Source organism: Glycine soja, chromosome 11 (assembly GCF_004193775.1).
Source record: "Glycine soja cultivar W05 chromosome 11, ASM419377v2, whole genome shotgun sequence".
Lineage (NCBI taxonomy): Eukaryota > Viridiplantae > Streptophyta > Magnoliopsida > Fabales > Fabaceae > Glycine > Glycine soja.
Window position 1 is genome coordinate 6,088,190 of NC_041012.1, and position 18,928 is coordinate 6,107,117.

The 18,928-nt window shown below is 31.2% G+C and overlaps 1 protein-coding gene across 1 annotated transcript; it reads left to right on the forward strand.

Annotated features, from left to right (window-relative positions):
* The first annotated feature begins 10,081 nt into the window (after window positions 1-10,081).
* LOC114372894 (aconitate hydratase 1-like) lies at window positions 10,082-17,647 on the forward strand. The gene is made up of 20 exons (XM_028330457.1): window positions 10,082-10,242; window positions 10,366-10,473; window positions 10,681-10,841; window positions 10,951-11,043; window positions 11,145-11,330; window positions 11,506-11,667; window positions 11,888-12,032; window positions 12,134-12,276; window positions 12,342-12,398; window positions 12,472-12,551; window positions 13,050-13,125; window positions 13,723-13,908; window positions 14,362-14,429; window positions 14,534-14,652; window positions 14,743-14,864; window positions 14,952-15,050; window positions 15,789-16,268; window positions 16,676-16,774; window positions 16,868-17,110; window positions 17,225-17,647. The coding sequence occupies exons 1-20, from the start codon at window positions 10,239-10,241 to the stop codon at window positions 17,297-17,299; spliced, it is 2,706 nt and encodes a 901-aa protein (XP_028186258.1). The 5' UTR covers window positions 10,082-10,238; the 3' UTR covers window positions 17,300-17,647.
* The last annotated feature ends 1,281 nt before the right edge of the window (window positions 17,648-18,928 follow it).

The window sequence follows — 18,928 nt, forward strand, 5'->3', positions numbered from 1 at the left end:
ACTTGAGAAAGGAGTGCCTTGGGGTTGTAGTTTCATTGGCTACGCTTTTCTATGCAAGTGGTACGACCACACTACTTGTTTTTCACATTTTTTTAATATGTTGATAATAACCGGTGATTGTTTTTTTTTTATTGATTTTAATCTCTTGTTGTTGAGAAATTTATTCATTATTTTTAAAGAGATTCTTCCTTTTTATTCATTTTTTTTATCCGACTCAAACTTGAACTCTTACTATCAATCAGAAACGCCTTGTTGTTTTTATAACCGAACTTGTTTTTTTTTATTATTTATTTGGTCCCTATGATGAAAAAAAATATCTGCATTCGATGGGTCAAGTAGGTGGGTAGCAGGAGACTTTGTTGGGAATGGGCCATGGGATAAATGTGTGTGTCATATTATTGCCCTCACTCATCCCAATCCACTCACTCGAAGTTATCGATTGCTAACAACTGAGATCCATTCCATTGTCACCTTAACGCCTCCATGAACTTTGTGCCTCTATAATAATTAATATATTCAAGATTATAAAAGTTGATTTCTTATAACTTTTGTATACTTTATTTATATTTTGAATATTGAATCCTTAGGACTAACACAGTTAAGATTATAATGTGTTGTCTAAAATTATTAGAATATAATGGAGATATCTCATTTTGATATACACTTTTTATTCGACATTTTTATCTTTAATTTCTATTAAGTAATTATCATATAATTAATTATTCACTGTCTTGTTTTATTTAACTCGTCTTCTTTCTCTTTTTCGTCCTCTTTTGAAAAATGCAACAAAAGAAGTAATATACAAAAATATACTGCTACCTCTTCAAACAATTTGGAACATTATATCGTGCCTTTAGCTACTCATGACATGCAGAGATCGAACATTAATTCCAATTCTTATTCATGATTGTCATGGCAAAAATGCTTTACTTTTATCTACAAAGTGAACCAGCCAATAGATATAATTTATTGTCTCACAGACCAACCAATAATTTATATAAAAATTTTAAAATTTCTGGGAGGACCATGATCCGCCACTGACTTTTATATTTGATTAACTTGGCCTTCAAACTTTAAAAATATGTGAGTTTAGTTTGTTTTTTTATCTAAGAATTCATTATGTTTTTTTTTAATTTAAGAGAATACAATTTACATGTACGTTTTTATAAAGATTGAAGATAAAATTTATCAATTAAAATGTAATAACCTTAATCACGTTTGACCAAAAAAGAATAAAGACAAAAATATATTTTTCCTTTAATAATGACTAACGTACATGTGCAATATCCGATCATTGTTGATTATTGTTTAATTTGTTTCAGAAGTTCTGATGATGGAATTGCCTTCGTTTCTATCCGAATATTACATAATTAATACATACACATCGTGCATCACAAATAAAAAATCCACGTGTAATTATTATGTAAATTTATAGCTAGAGGTGTTTATAAACAACGGAAAAAATCGATCCAAAAATCAAAAACAGAAAATTGAACGATAAAAAAATTGAAAAATCAAAGTATCGAATCGAATTTAAGATTTAATTTTAGAAACGGATCCAAACCCAACTTATAGATACGTATATATTTTTATTCATATATTTATAGTATCATTCATTTTTATTTTTATTTCTTATATATTTATAAAATTGTCATATAACTTATATTTATTTATGAAAAATATATTAAAAATATTTTTAATAATTATTTAAGTTAACAAATATTCTATTATTAGTTATATAATGAGATATAAATAAAATGTTAGATATTTTAAATTATTATTTATTATGTATTTTTTTATTTAATATTTTCAAAAAAAACTAAAAATAAGATTAAAACCATCAATCTTATTTAAAACATTTTGAATTAAATTGAATCAAGTCGAATTAATAATTTAAATTAAATCAATTAGATAATAAATTAATAAAATTAAAATAATCAGATCAACTAATTTTTTCTTCAAAATTAATTTAATTCAAATACCCTACTTATAATAAATCGGACATGAGCTATGTCCCGCATGAGTACGTGTTACCAAATTGAAGATATATCTATAGTAGTCTTTTTTATGATATAGTATGCAGTAGTCTTAAGTCTTAACAATCTAATAGACCGAATCTCTGAATCAAATTTCAAGTAACTGTTGGATTCCTTGGAATAAAACTTAGCTTATAGTATGATTTTTAGCGAGTCAAACAACATTTGTAAACCTATATACTAACAAATGCAGGGACGATTCTGGGGGTGACAATCTCTCTCTCTTGTTGTTAACAATGGATATGCAAACTTTATTTCTCTGGCTATTTTTATATAAATAAATATACAATTTTAAAATTATTAATATAAATTATATATGTTAAAATTTATTTATTTTTGTCTCTTACAAATTGACATGTCCTGATAAATGATAAAATTTATTATTATTACATTGTTGTTATTGTTGTCTATTATCAAATTAGGACAAGTTTAGTTAATTAATCGTTTAAAAGAATTTTTGGATGTTAAATATATTTTTAGAATGTTAGTTTAATTTGGTTATTTTAAAAGTATATTTGTATGTTAAAATTTTGGCTGAAAATGCAATTTAATATACATTAGACTTGAATATCACTTTTATAAACTGAAGTTTTCTCAAACTTAATTTTACAATTTTTAATCTAGATATACACTTAGATTCACCTTGATTTCACTGTTTCAGTACATTGCTAATGGTAATTAATTAATTAAAGTGGTTTATACCGTGTAAACATAATTTTACACTCTCATCCAATTATAAATTATAATTTAAATTATTTTAAGATAATTATTTTAAAAATCAATAATCATTTTGCACAATAAATTATGATTGAATGAATATGTAAAATTTTGTAGACAATGTATAACTTTTTTTTTCTTTAAATTTTCCTTTAACTATAAAAATGTTACATTATATTTATTTTATTTCTGATTTCTATGATTTGTGTAAAAAATAGTTTTTTCTATTATTTTTAATATTTTATATTCAAATATTTGAAAAGAAAAAATTGTGTGACATCCCCCATAATTAAATAAATGAAAAAATATTTTTCTAAGAAAAATGAGTGCTTACAGTACTTATCAGTTGTGATGTCAGATTGTCAGTGCTGTGTTGTTAAGTTTCAAATGTGAATGAAACTTGGATGCAACCGCCACATAAAAACAAATAAATAAAGTACAAATTATATAAGTAAAAAGGACTTGTAAATCTGATGTTGAAATATTTTGATTTAGTATATAATATTAAATTCATTGTCTTTTTCATTTACCTTCATACTTCTTCTGTTTCAAAATATAAGTAGTTTAAAATTGTAATATAGGTATTAAAAAAATAATTAATTTATTAAATTTCATAAAATAATATAAATAATTTTTTTAATATATCATTTTATCTCTAATTAAATAGTATTCTTACTCATTTATTCTCACTACAACGCATAATTCTAATTAATAATAACAAATTCATATATATATAAACTTGATGGATCAAAATCTTTTCACTTCACCCAACTCTATTGTATCATTTGTTACTTGCCGAAAAAAATAAGAGATTTTTAGAATTAATCAATAATATAAATACATAAATAAATATTAGTGATTTAGGAAAAATAGTTCATGAGAATTAAAAAAAATTATATTAATGCATAAAATATTGATTGAGAATAATTTTAAAAAATATTTAATATAATATTGATTTTGTAAAACGACTTGTATTTTAGAATAATTTTTTTAAAAAAATGACTTATATTTTAAAACGGATGGAGTATGACTTTGCATTTTGCATTTTGCATCACACCTGACTAAAACATAACTCTTCTCTTATTTAGAAGAAAAAAAGAGTCAAGATTTCAGCAACATTAATTTCACTGATTAAAACAAGGCAGCTTTTCTAACACATGCAGTTAATTAATTCCTTGGGAGAATCTATCTCCAATTTGCCAAATATCTTGTCATTTAAGCTTGTTGGTTAAGGCATTAAAGTCTAAAACAACTACACCTAATGCTAGATGCGAAGGTTTTCTATATACTAATGCGTTATTTTGATATTTTCCTAAACGAACACGACTAGAATAATGGGAAGTTGCAACGTCAATTTATACACATTGCCTATTCCCGTAAACTTAGGTTGCCAATTTCTATATTTTGACAATAATGTATATGGATGAGATTGCACAAAGCAACAAATACTTTGATTAGTTCGGGAGGCTCCCAGAAGAACATCAATTAGAACTTAGGAAGTAAAATATAAAATTTGTTTTCTCGAGCTAATTGACCAAGCATGCAGGCATATATATCTACTGCTTTCTAGACTGCTGGTGTCATCAAATCTAATGTTTGTCTATGGTGCAATCCTTTTCTTTCCACTGCACATTGACCTTCAAACTCAGTTATTAGATTCTATGGCGCATTAGGTCAACTAAGAGGGCTTCAAGAACAATAACCCAGCTGCAGGGAGTATCTTTTTTGTGACCATCATTTCAACTTTCTCAAGTGTTCTTATAAATTATCTCACATGTAGGGGCACATGATGTTATCAACTTTGCAAATAATGTAAGACGTGTCAAATAAGTATATGAAACTAATCAAAGGCAATGCCAGCTTAACTTAAAGTCCTCGCTTTAATTAGGTCTTAAAATATATTTTATTTACTATTATAATTATAATTATAATTTTTTCAAAACAAATTAAAAAATTGATTTTTATTTGGTAAATAATATTTAAATATTTTTCTTAAGAAAATATCCCTCGTATATAGTACGTACGTACGTAGTATTTGATTCACTTTAATTGAAGCTTCTCTATTAGTTTCTGTTTGAAATAACTTCACAAACGCGAGGACGTTAAAATATATGCTGCAGAAGCAATTGTAGGCGGACTCTTATAAATTTTCTCTAAGCCTGGGATGGAACCGGTTAATTAACTCTCATCATCTCAAATCGTAATTAAATAATTAAGGACGGGTGGGTTTAGGGTAGAAGAAATATTGATGACAAATTTAATTTAAACCTCATTTTCGTTAAGGAGAAAATTAATGTTGTATCGGTTTGAGAAGATACATGCTTGGTTGCTAAATGAAGAATGTGAAGACATGCATTGTGCAATTTGTGCGTATATCATGGCGTCAGGGAGGTAGGGTGGAGGCAATAATTTGGCAAGAGCTGCCAAAGCGAATTAAATAAGCAAAACTAAAAATTGGCCATCTCCAAAAAACACCAAAATTCTGAAAATGATATTAAAAAATCTTATTGAAGCGGAAAAGTTGTTCCACGAGAAAATTATATGTGGGTACAAATGTCAAGTCTCACAAGTCACAATGAAATAAGCCAAATAGAATTATAAGATTAGTATAATGGTAAAAGAAGAAAAGAAAACAAAATTTGTGGATTTTATTTTTTCTACTAATAAAATAATTAACAATTAATAACTAACTTTTTTTTAAAAAAAAAAGCGAAATGCCATTAATCATATATGTAAATGATATGTTTGATAAGGAAGAGGATATCGGGTATATGCTGTTTCTCATTATTTTTCAAAGTTGTTTACTTCATCCAATCCTCAAAATATTGATCATGTATCTAGCCTGGTTAAAGGTCGGATGGCTCGCGTGCTTTAAAAGAGATTATTCTCAATTGGGATTCACAAGAGAGGAGGTTTTCCAATCTCTTAAGCAAATGCATCCTACCAAAACAGGTATTCACGGAACCCCTACTTTATTTTACTAAACATTTTTAGGAAGATGCAGCAGAAGGTGCTAGAAATCCCAAATGAGGATGGTGATCCAACGGCTGTCAATGACAACTTGATTGCCTTTTTTTTATATTATTTGTTTACGTTGAGACTTTGACTGCTTTGATACCCAAAACGAAGAAGCCAACGCATCTAGTGAATTCCGGCTCATTAATTAGTTTATGAAAATGAACTGTGCTCTTCAAATTGGTGACAAAGATGATAGCAAATAAATTGAAGAAATTTCTTCCATATATTGTCAGTGAACAATAGGGTGCTTTTGTCATTACTCACAAGCAAATGACTGACAATGTCTTATGTCATCATAGATCATCCTTGGACTGAAAGATGATTATTGTTGTGTGCAATGGAGTTCTTGTCCTCTCCAAATTCAGTCCTTGGTGTTTGCCGATGCCCTAGTCATTAGTTTTGTTCGTAATTAGTTCTTTTTCCTGGTTTTGTTTTGTAGCTTTTTGACAGATAATAAAAACGATGATTATTATTGTTGGCACTCTAAAATTGGGCCGAATTTTTAGGGGCCTGAATTGGTAGCTGAATTGCTAAATTTGGGCCAGTCACATTCATGGCGTGGCTTGATTATTTCATATGAAAATCAGAATTTAAGAGGGTGGAAAAGTAAAGCCTTTCTAATGGTATTCAGCTAAGGCAGTCAATTAGCTAACAATTATAACTCAAATATGAATCATAGAAACAACTTTTAGTTGCTTTTGATACATCTTGATATGAAAATTTGATCAAACATGAATCATGGATGTCAAGCTAAACATGCACTGAGTTATGTGGAAGGTGTTGGAATTAATTTAAAGTTGAATTATTGTTATCGGCTTAAGATCGAGTAGTGATTCTTTAAAAATAAGAACTAGAGAAAGCGGTAGTGTGCTTTTAAAATTTAAAGAGAATGACAACTATATTGGTTGGCACGAGTGTCTTATAGATAATGAGCGCGGGTCAACCAATGTGTTTAAAGGATGAAACATTGAAGCCACTTAAAATTAGTTGAATATAGATGTTTTAATTAAAAAAATTCATCGAAATCAGTCGAAAAGAGATACACCAACAGGTAGAAGTATGTTTACACTTTATAGGCAGTTATCATAATCTATGTCGATGTATTGAAATATAAAATATGTATTAGGAAACTATAGATAAGATCTTTTGCCAAAATCACAATTTAATTACGTTAGTTTTAGTGTGTTTTATTTCTCATTTCCTTACTGCTTTTGTTTATAGTTTTATGATGTTATTTGCTTTTTAGCAAACTTAATTGTTCCAATTAGGAGTGTTGATAGATTGATTTGATTCGGATTTGAAAAAAAAAATTAAATGATTGAATTTAATTAGTTCAATTTAGTTTGAATTTTATGATTTTTTTGTCTAATTTGAACTAAACCAACATGATATTGATTTGGCCTCATTGACAGTTAAACAGGTGAAGTATTTGAACTTCTATATTAAGTGGGAGGGGGGCTAAAAACCTATGTGAACCTTGATGTGTTGTAATAAGTCAAATAAGACCTATTTTTGAAGGCCAATAATGGCTGGCCAAAAGAAAATTCGTACATAGTCAATGAAGTCATAATCAAAACACCAATTGGTGTTTCTCAAGGAAACCATTGCGTGACATGGTTGTGTCCATTTGGAATATTGGAGTGCGTGGTTGCGGAAACCATAATTTGCATGAATATCGTTGATTGCCCGAGAGTTTGATGTGGTAAAACTTAAGATTTTCATATATTCAAAATTTCCAGCAAATGAAGAAGTCTAAGAAGCCACGGAATTCCCTTTCATGGGCAATGTGAAACAAAATTGATTTTGGACCAATGTACCATCGTCACGGATGAGGATCTAAAAAAGAGGAGGGAGACAGATAAAATAATAGAAACTAGAAAATATGTGTCAATTTATCTTATTGGTATAGATTGTGCCGGTTACTACTACTTTTGAGTAGGGATGAAAATGAGCCAAGCCATTTCTCAAGGGCTTTTGGCTCGGCCTATTTAAGGTTCGGTTCGGTTTGACTTGTTTACTATAGAGGTCAAATGCATGGGGAAAATTTTCAAAAAAAAAAAATTCAAGTTAAAAAGATAATGCAACCAGACTAATACTTCTAAAGAAAAAAATGTTTTGTAAAGACATTTTCAGACAATTTAAATATTTTTATTTGGCTATATGAGTATAAATCATCTCTAACTTTTAAATAGGCTTGTAAGCCAAGCCAGACTTTTATGTAAGTCGAGCCTTTAAGAAAAATCTATAACAGGTAATGGACTAAGCTCAAGCCTTGCATATTCAACTCAAGTCAAGCTCAAACCTAATAAAATTTGACTTGACTTGCTGATTTACGGCCATACTTTTGAGCAAAGGAAAAATTGTGAAACATTTGGTGGACATGCCTTTGCCAAGTGGTTTCAGTTGGGTTTAGTTTTACTGGGAGGAGACTTTGGGCCAAGTCCTGAATCGTTTTTGCTAGTAGGCTTTCGTTTGCATCCACCTTTACAAGGAGGATGTGGCTTTGGGCCGAGAGCTAGTACTCCTTTACCTGGGGTGGAACGAAAGATGGTGGAGGATCGAGTCTTTCATAATCTGTTATGTTAGTTCTTTAGAACCATCTCCTGGATACCTCTTACTCATTTAATGGATTCATTGATAATTTCTAGCAAATTAACAAGCAATGTTATATATATGTATATATAGAGAGAGAGGGAGGGAGGGAGGGAGAGAGATGGGGTAAAAAATAACTTAAAAAAGTAAAATACAAGTAAGCTAAAGAAATGAAAAATGAAAATTCATAGCCATATATACCCAGTGTGGATTAATTAAAGAAATTATTAGGAAATAACTTTGTGTTTTGTGAGTTGCATCAAATGGCATGAGCATTAGAGAAAAACTGGCTGGTTGGATAGAACACGTTACTACCGAGTGGCACCAAAGACCAATTAAATATTTGTTTTTATGAGTTGGTTTAATTTAAGTTTGAGAAAAAAATGAAATTTAGTCTGATTATATTTAATTAATTTGGTTTTAATTTTTCAGACAATTTAATTACATCAGTTTGATTAAATTAAATAAATAGTTTGGTTTAGATCTTTAGATTAAATTTTAAACTATTATATATTTTCAATCCTTTTATCTACATAGATTATGGATTATCTTCTTTTTATAAAGTGTCTTGGATAATTAGGGAAAAACGAAAAAAAAATTACAAGTTTGATTCTCTCCTGCTCCTGTCTCTATAAGTTTTTATCTTTAAGTTTTTAATTGTAATATTACAAACTAAAAGAAGTTTTTAATATTCAATCATTTCAAACAATAAAAAGAGTTTAATTTATATACACGATTTATGTAAAACATTTTTACAAGATATCTAATAAGAACTCACTTTATTATCAGAGCATGTGAATGAATGAGAATATGAGATGACACGGTAAAATAATCAACTTCTATTGAATGCATATGTAAAAAAATTTACACTAATAATTCATATAAATTGAATTCATATTTAAATCAATTATAACGATTGCTATTGTTTTTATTAATATATAACTTGTTTTGATTATAAATTTTTTATAGCCAATTTTTTTTATAACTTTACATGAAATGATGAAAGTATGTTCCGTTCGTCTGTTTGTCTAAAATATGACAAATACTAAACTTCATAGGAGAAATGACGAAAGTATAAGACTACTGAAATACTAAAATCTAAAATGTATAATTTTAAAACTAAAAATTTGATTGGGTGATCAATTTAAAAAGATAAGTTTGAGAACTAATTAATTATAAATAACTTGGTTTGAATTTAAAGTGAAATGAACTAATTAAAAAAACATAATCGCTTAGATTATGCAAATACAAAGTTTAGTGCTAAATTGCTAATAATAAAAGAAAAATATTAGTATTATGCATACTCCAAGGATGGCGTGCGATATTTTTCTTTGTATTCATCTTGTAGGATAATAGCTACTACAACAAAACAAGGAATAAGGCAAAGATATTCGCCAAAACAAAAAGGAACAAGATAAAGATGCTTTCTACAAAGGTTGTTTGAGGATATACACTGAATCATGTGATGTGATTTGATGTGATTTCGATAGCACATGATGAAAATTCAAACGGATATTTCAGAATTCAGACTATTAAGCTAACAAAGGTTGAATAATTGCTAAGAAACCAATCCTTATTTTAAAATGAAGGGATCGATTTTCGGAGTAATATGTAAGTATATTTTAAGTTTATTCTGACTTTAATAACTATAGATTTAACTCATTTAAACTTTTTTTTTTCATAAAAAAAAAAGAATTCAGACTGTTAACAAACAAAAGAAAAAGATATTTGAGACGACTGCATCAAAATGGAGACAATTAAATAATTGGAGAACATCGCAATCCCAGCAACATTTCCACTTTCTCACCCACCTACTCTTCTCCTCTCTCTTCTTCTGCTGCTCGATCGATCGATCTCGTCACTCTCTTAGCTACCATGGGTAACACAACACGATCCTATTTCATTCTCACTTCTTACTCTTTTTTTCCTCGGTCAAACACGATTCGATTATCTGTTTTTTTTTTCGTATTTGGTTTTTGAAATGTTTGTTTTGCTGCTGCAGCGACTGAGAATCCTTTCAATAGCATTTTGACGACGCTCGAAAAGCCCGGTGGTGCTGGCGAGTTTGGAAAGTACTTTAGCTTGCCTGCTCTCAACGATCCTAGAATCGGTGAGTCACTGATTTTGGTGTGTGTGTTATTGATTGGTGTTATTTTTCTTTTGTATTTTGCTTGTGTCTGGTGTGATCTGTTGCTGTTATTTCATTGCTATTTTTTCGGGGAATGTAATGTAGCAATTTCAGTGATGATTGATGAGTTAAATTTGAATCTGGGGAGGTTAAGAATTGATGGTGACATTCGTGTGTTTGGCAATACAGATAGACTTCCTTACTCTGTGAGGATACTTTTGGAATCTGCAATCCGGAACTGTGATGAGTTTCAAGTTAAGAGTAACGACGTTGAAAAAATTATTGATTGGGAGAATACCTCTCCGAAGCTGGTGGAGATTCCATTCAAGCCAGCTAGAGTGCTTCTCCAGGTGAGTAACATGAAGATGTTGATGCCTAGCGGTATTGCTTTTGTGAAGTTCTTTGAGTGTTTGCTGTATTTTGTGGTGTTCACTGAGGTTTTTTGAATGTTAATATCAGGATTTTACTGGCGTGCCTGCTGTTGTCGATCTTGCTTGCATGCGAGATGCCATGAACAAACTTGGTGGTGATTCTAATAAAATTAATCCCTTGGTAAGCCCCATTCTTGTGAACATTAATGACTTTGGATTAACATTGATTTTTTTTTTTTTACATTGGGTATGTGTGATGATTTTAAAATTGGTTTCCTTCAGGTACCAGTTGATCTTGTCATTGATCACTCTGTTCAAGTTGATGTGGCAAGATCAGAAAATGCTGTCCAGGCAAATATGGAACTTGAATTCCAAAGAAACAAGGAAAGATTTGGTTTCCTCAAATGGGGTTCTAATGCATTCAATAATATGCTTGTCGTTCCTCCTGGATCAGGGATAGTTCATCAGGTAATTGCATCATTCCATGACCAGTGATACTGAAATGTGTATGCGTGGATATGTAATATTTTATCTAATTCTGTAATATTTAGAATAATTTTATTTTCACATGCAATGAAATTTTTTTTCATCCCGTGATTCAAGTTTGTCTTCTGAATCAAGTTTTGTGATTTTAATTTTGCAGGTTAATTTAGAATACCTTGGTAGAGTTGTGTTCAACACAAATGGTGTGCTTTATCCTGACAGCGTTGTTGGAACTGATTCACACACAACTATGATTGATGGCCTGGGTGTTGCTGGATGGGGAGTTGGTGGAATAGAAGCAGAAGCTGCAATGCTTGGCCAAGTAAAACTAATATGCTAATTTGCATTTGTTATAGAACCCTCTGAGTTACTTTTAAAATTAGAGAATGAAATTAATTTATTCTGAGTATCTCTGAAAAATTCCAATTCTCTCCTTTCTTTTAACAGTATGCGTATTGTTTGTAATAATGTATAGACCTGTGTGGTTTTGACCATTGGAGAAGTTATTGTAAGAAATATTTATTTATCTCATATTTTTGCAGCCCATGAGCATGGTCCTACCGGGTGTCGTTGGGTTCAAATTATTAGGCAAACTACGAGATGGTGTCACAGCTACTGACTTGGTGTTGACTGTTACACAAATGCTAAGAAAGCATGGGGTTGTTGGCAAGTTTGTAGAGTTTTATGGTAAATACTAATTTATGCAAATGATGCAATCATATCTTCTTGTAGCTTCATCTGTCTAGCTGATTAATCTTTACCTGGATAATTGCTTTTTACCAATGCAGGGGAAGGCATGAGTGAACTGTCTTTGGCAGATCGTGCCACCATAGCAAACATGTCTCCTGAGTATGGTGCAACCATGGGCTTCTTTCCTGTGGATCATGTCACTTTGCAATATTTGAGACTGACTGGCAGAAGTGATGAGACTGTAAGTAAACACCTGTGTCATTGTATTTTAGTGTGTCTATATGTGCTGACATGTCTTTCTTACAGGTTTCTATGATAGAATCCTACTTACGAGCAAATAAGATGTTTGTGGATTACAGCGAGGTATGCTATGCATGTATAGTTTTTGGATAGTACTGGAAGGACCTGGTCTGATTGGGATTTTGCTTTTGTACAGCCCCAAGTGGAGAGAGTGTACTCATCGTATTTGGAACTCAATCTTGAGGATGTAGAACCCTGTGTCTCAGGTCCAAAAAGGTAATGAGTTCTTGTGCTTTTAACTTAAAAGCAAGGGTAAACTTTTCTCCCATTCCTTATATTTGGCATTTACTACACATGCCCTCTCTATTAAAAAAATTGTTAGATTACCATTAACTCCTAATTGCTATAAGATCTTACAAATTTGTTGAAAATGTCATTCCTACCCTTATTCTGTGTGTATTCTGACAAAAAAAAAGGAGGGGGGGGGGGGGGACACATTCATTGGCTTGGCAGAATTGATGCTTAAATTTGACTGCATCTGTAAGCTACTCAGTTAACAATTATGTGATGTCTAACAACATTGTGGAGTGTTGTGTTTTTTTTTATTTTAATGAGTTTTTTTTGTTTTTTTTATTTTAAATGAATACAGTGGTGTTTTGTGTAGGGTTTCAAAATGGAGGGTCTATGTAGTAAGCACGAATTAGAAGGGTGGAGGAAATATTTTATTACATTTTCAGTTTTTTAATGCTGTAACCCTTGCTTAAATCTTTTCAGGCCTCATGACCGTGTCCCTTTGAGAGAAATGAAGGTAGACTGGCATGCCTGCCTCAACAATAAAGTTGGATTCAAGGTATGCATATTATTTTTAATGGCTAAATATATAATAGCATAGGTTATCTGTTCCATCTATAGTGTTGAAGTTTTCATATCTCCACTTTTCCAATATGATTTTTCAAAAGGCGTTGCACTCTTAGTAGCAGCATCTGTGTGTGTGTGCACACACATGCCTGCATGTGATTCTAAAGGTCGTAAAATAGTCAGAAAATAAAAATATATGTATGTTATATTTCATTTGAATATTTTATTTTTATAATGAGTGAGCTGCTTATTCAATTAATTCATATGGAAATTAATACAAAATAGTCATATATTTTACTTTTTTATTTTTTAATTTAATAGCTATCTTATGTGAAGTGTGCATGTTTTGGCCCCTTACTTCATGGGTGTTAAAAAAAAAACCTTTAGCGCCTCAAGAATGCCCTTCACCTTTGACTACCTTGGGTGAAATTTGAATTTACATTCCTGCCGATCTTTGACCAGGAAGTCAAATTGTGCGATTGACTATATACTTATACTAGTGATATGCTTTTAGTATTTTGTGGCTTGTGCCATATTACAGCCTTGGTCGTTTTTGTGGTTCAAACTGTATAATATTGCATTGTTACAGGGTTTTGCTGTACCAAAAGAATCTCAGAATAAGGTTGCAGAGTTCACATTCCAAGGGACACCAGCACATCTTAGGCACGGTGATGTTGTTATAGCTGCTATCACCAGTTGTACAAATACTTCAAATCCTAGCGTAATGCTTGGAGCTGCATTGGTTGCAAAGAAAGCATGTGAATTGGGATTGCAGGTCAGTAGATGGCTCTGCATTTTGTACCTTCATCATTATAACTTTATGGTTTTACTCAATTATGATATGCTTGCACAAATTATATGCATAAATCCTACAAGAAGGTTTGCCCCTTGCTATGCTCCAGTGCCATAATTGGGCTATATGATATAGTGTTGACAAGCATGATCTGGGTTTTACATTTGGTGTCTGATTGCATTTATATCTATATAACATTATTGTCTTGGCTAATGTAGCACCTCATACAGCTTTGTATTCTTGTTGCTTTCCCATTTCTGAATAATGTTGAAGTTACACTAGCAATTGTTTTTAGGCTTCCTGTTGTTTTTACAGTCCAGTAGTTAGATACATATTTGATAAAATACATGATGAGATTTATTTTTTTTCCCTTTGCCCAATGTTGTTTGTTGCTAATTGTTTGCAATTGTTTCACAATTTGATATTGAATATTAGGTGAAGCCATGGATTAAAACAAGCCTTGCCCCAGGTTCTGGTGTTGTGACTAAGTATTTGCAGAGGAGGTATTCTTTAGAATATAGTCAAGCGTATAAATCCATAACATGGTGGAATTCATATTTATGTTGCTAAATTGTCTTCATTCCTGAATTGCTCCTGGCGCTTTCAGTGGCTTGCAGAAGTATTTGAATGAGCTAGGGTTTAATATAGTTGGGTATGGATGCACCACATGCATTGGAAATTCAGGGGATATTAATGAAGCTGTTGCATCTGCAATTACTGAAAATGGTACATATCCTTTGGTAAATGGTATTTTTTCTTTGTACTCACTTGTGAATCTCCGAGGTTACCTAAGCATTGGTTTTCTGAATATTCCAGATATAGTAGCTGCAGCTGTACTGTCTGGAAATAGGAACTTTGAGGGCCGAGTTCACCCATTAACAAGAGCTAATTATCTTGCTTCTCCTCCTCTTGTTGTTGCCTATGCCCTTGCTGGCACAGTATGTGATTTGTAAATTGTTTTCAATTTTCTAGTATGCATTTCAAAACTTGCTGTCACCTTCTAATTTGGACACTCTATTCTGTAGGTGGACATTGACTTTGACACTGAACCCATTGGGATAGGGAAGGATGGCACAAAGATCTTCTTCAAGGATATTTGGCCATCCAGTGAAGAAATAGCAAATGTAAGTGGCTCAATGTGTTTAAATATGATTTTTTCATCAACCGTGTATATTAAATTTGAGTCATCACTCTTTAGAGTGTGGACTTCTCTCATTATACTATCCCTTTTAACATGCTACATGACTTCTCCTACATCAATCATCTCATTTTTACCCACTCCAATACTGTTGTTTAAATTTAGTCAATATCAAATTTTCTTGCTGTTAATTTCAAAACTTTCCATATTTGTAGATTTAAAATTTGGCACATCATATCAAATTAATAATTGATTCACACAATTTACTCTTCAATCCTGTATGTCTAGCCTCTTCAAAACTATTCTTATATAACAATAACAATTCCAAAAATGGTATATTTTAATTTAATCCTATATGTTGAGATTTTTCATGATTTATATGGATATTATTCGTGATTTGGGTTTTAACAAGTTAGAATAAGGGATGGGATTCTCCTTGTACAGATTTCTTCTATAAATCAGAGTTGAAAGGGTCAAACAAAAGCAATATTCATACAATTCTGAGTTTCAATTCTATATAACAAAATATCATCTTAACAATGAGGGCATTTCCTATTATATTTTATTCCTTCTTAAGGCATGTAGTTTTATCATTATTTAGTAACAGTGATATTATTCTATAATTTTTACCTAAATTTGAAAATATCTGTGCAATGCCCCAGAAACATTTTAGTTTAAATAAAAATATGTTGCATATAGATTGTTCATATTGTCCAATTTTCAGGTTGTACAATCAAGTGTGCTGCCTGCTATGTTTAGGGACACATATAATGCGATCACCCAAGGGAATCCCATGTGGAATAATTTATCTGTTCCAACTGGCACTCTTTATGCTTGGGACCCTACATCAACTTATATTCATGAGCCACCTTATTTTAGAGATATGAGCATGTCTCCCCCAGGCTCTCATGGAGTGAAAGATGCTTACTGTTTGCTCAACTTTGGAGACAGTATCACAACTGACCACATCTCTCCAGCTGGCAGCATACATAAGGACAGTCCTGCAGCCAGATACCTTATAGAACGTGGGGTTGATAGACGGGACTTCAACTCCTATGGAAGTCGCCGTGGTAATGATGAGGTGATGGCCCGAGGAACTTTTGCCAATATTCGCATTGTCAACAAATTTTTGAATGGAGAAGTTGGACCTAAAACTATTCATATTCCTTCTGGGGAGAAGTTATCAGTCTTTGATGCTGCAGAGGTAATTTTTCTAAACTATGTCATATGTAGGCATATTAGTCAATAGTTTTTGCTTTGCTTCATTTATCTCCTTCACTTACTGTGCAACTGTTTTCTAATTGATTTTCTGGTTGGAAAGATTCTTGATTTTGTGACTGGATCTATAAAAATATGAGCTATATCTGATATTTCATTGTTCAACAGAATCAAATAGGCCAAAATGGAAAAATAGAGAAAAAGTCTCAGTGACTTTGCACACAAATAATTTATGATTCCATATCTTTTTCATCCACCTGTTCCAAAGATTGGTAGTTGGTTTCTTGTCAATCTTGTGTGTTGTCTTATTGTCTGAGGTAGATGGCTAAATGGTCCGTCTGTAAAGCAACTTTCTAATACTTTAACCTTCATTGATTCCTTTTGGTATTGCAGAAATACAAGAGTGAGGGGCATGATATGATTATCTTGGCTGGTGCTGAGTATGGGAGTGGAAGCTCTCGTGATTGGGCTGCAAAGGGGCCAATGCTACTGGTACATTTTATAGGCCATTCTGCTCTGACCTATTTTATTTGTGTATGTTTTGTTGGTTTGTGTAATTCTGGATCCTTTCGTTATTGTTTCTAGGGCGTGAAAGCTGTCATAGCAAAAAGTTTTGAAAGGATTCACCGAAGTAATTTGGTGGGAATGGGTATCATTCCATTGTGTTTTAAGCCCGGGGATGATGCTGATTCTCTTGGATTAACTGGCCAAGAACGTTACACCATTGATCTACCAAGCAATGTGAATGAAATACGACCCGGCCAAGATGTCACAGTGGTGACAGATGCCGGGAAATCATTTGTATCTACACTGAGATTTGATACAGAGGTAATATTTTATCTTCCATCTTTGCTGGTGTTGGTGGTAGTGATGTGTTTGTTGTGCCTTGCTCTTATTCCTTGACATTCTCCTTTTTCCTACTGATCTTTTTGTTCATTACAGGTTGAACTAGCTTACTTCAACCATGGAGGCATCTTACAATATGTCATCAGAAACATGGTCAATGCTAAACATTGAATCAGATATAAACCAAGTTTGCAGGTTGAATTGATAGCACTCACTGGCGCTGATTCTTAACTTTGGTCTTAATAATCTAGTATGGCCTGCTACAAGGAAATCCATTGCTATTCAGCTATTGTATCAATAAACCAAGGAACTAGATGGCTACTACGAGGAAGAGTTATGACTGTCGTTTGTTGAAGAAATGTGATTTTCTTTTTCAAAAATTCTATTGGTCATTGAGGATGAAAATTCCTTGTTACATTTTTACTGGTTTTACAGTTGAGTTTTTAGGAAACATTTACCTTCTATTGCTGCCTCCCGACTCTTGAGAATTAAGGAAATCAGGAACATTTTTTGAAATTATGAGCAATGTGCCGTAAATTTCTTAAGGTAGAAAGAAATGGACGCAGAGAGAAATTTCACCCACTGTTTGTAAGGATGGAAAGAAAATGCGGGAAGAGAAAAATATTTGAAATTTAAATTAAAGAGAATAAAAGGAAAAGTTGAATTTTTATTTTTAAAATTCAAAATTCTCATTTTCCATTTTCTTTAATGAAAAAATAGAAAGTGCTCTTAGTTTGAGTTTGTGAGAGAGAATGGGAGGGAGAGTAAATACGAAATTGGGTCATAAAAAGTTTACTCAATTTAGTCTTAAAAAATACAAATAATCCCTTAAAATTTGTCTTGTTATAACAATAATTTTATATTTATAATCGTGAAATGCTCTTTGGGGATGAAAGTATCTCGAATAATTTATACTTTGGTCTTCTAAAAATGTTGGCGGCTCTTCAAATATTATCATTAGCAGACAAACCTAGATTAAGCTTTTGTAAGGTCTATTTAATTAAGTAGCTACTGCTAGAATAAGATTTGTGTTTTTAAAAAGGTCTATTAGATGACTTATTTATATTTCATATATGCTTAAAATTTTGATACTAATAAAATTTATTAATTATATAAATATTAATTTTATATTTTATATTTAATACAATAATTTCATTAATGGATAAACAGATGTAGAACAGCCATTCCATCGATGGAGTTCGTTCTGTATATACATAATGATAACGATATGTAGTATTCTATATACTTTTAAATTAAAATACAATTGATACAAAGACAGATTACTGAAAAGAAATTAACATTTTAATAATGGTAACAAATGATAAAAAAAAGTTAAAAGTTCTTCCATAAATAAAAAGTCCTAGCATTTTCTTATGTGTCTCCAGTTTTAGGATTGTTTAATTTTAAGTGTATGTCTAATATGCTATTTTTATTTGTTCAATGTTGAAATGTTTTTCTTTGAGCATCATGTACTTTTAACGAATGATCTTTTTGACAAGAAAAAAAATAGTATATGTATTGTTGTGGTAAAAAAATTAAACTATGAACCAATAAAAAAATCATTATCAATATGCGATAATTATTAAGAGAATCAACACATTTACCATTACCATTTATGTCGATTTGTAATAAATAACATTGTAAAAACTAAGATTATGAAAGCAAGCAATTTATTTTTATTCTATAATACAAGTGTGTATTTTCTCCCATACACGAGAGCTTCATAACAAGAGTCAAGAGAGATACACACTCAAAATAATAGATTTATATTTTCCTTAGTACAACACGAAAATAATATTT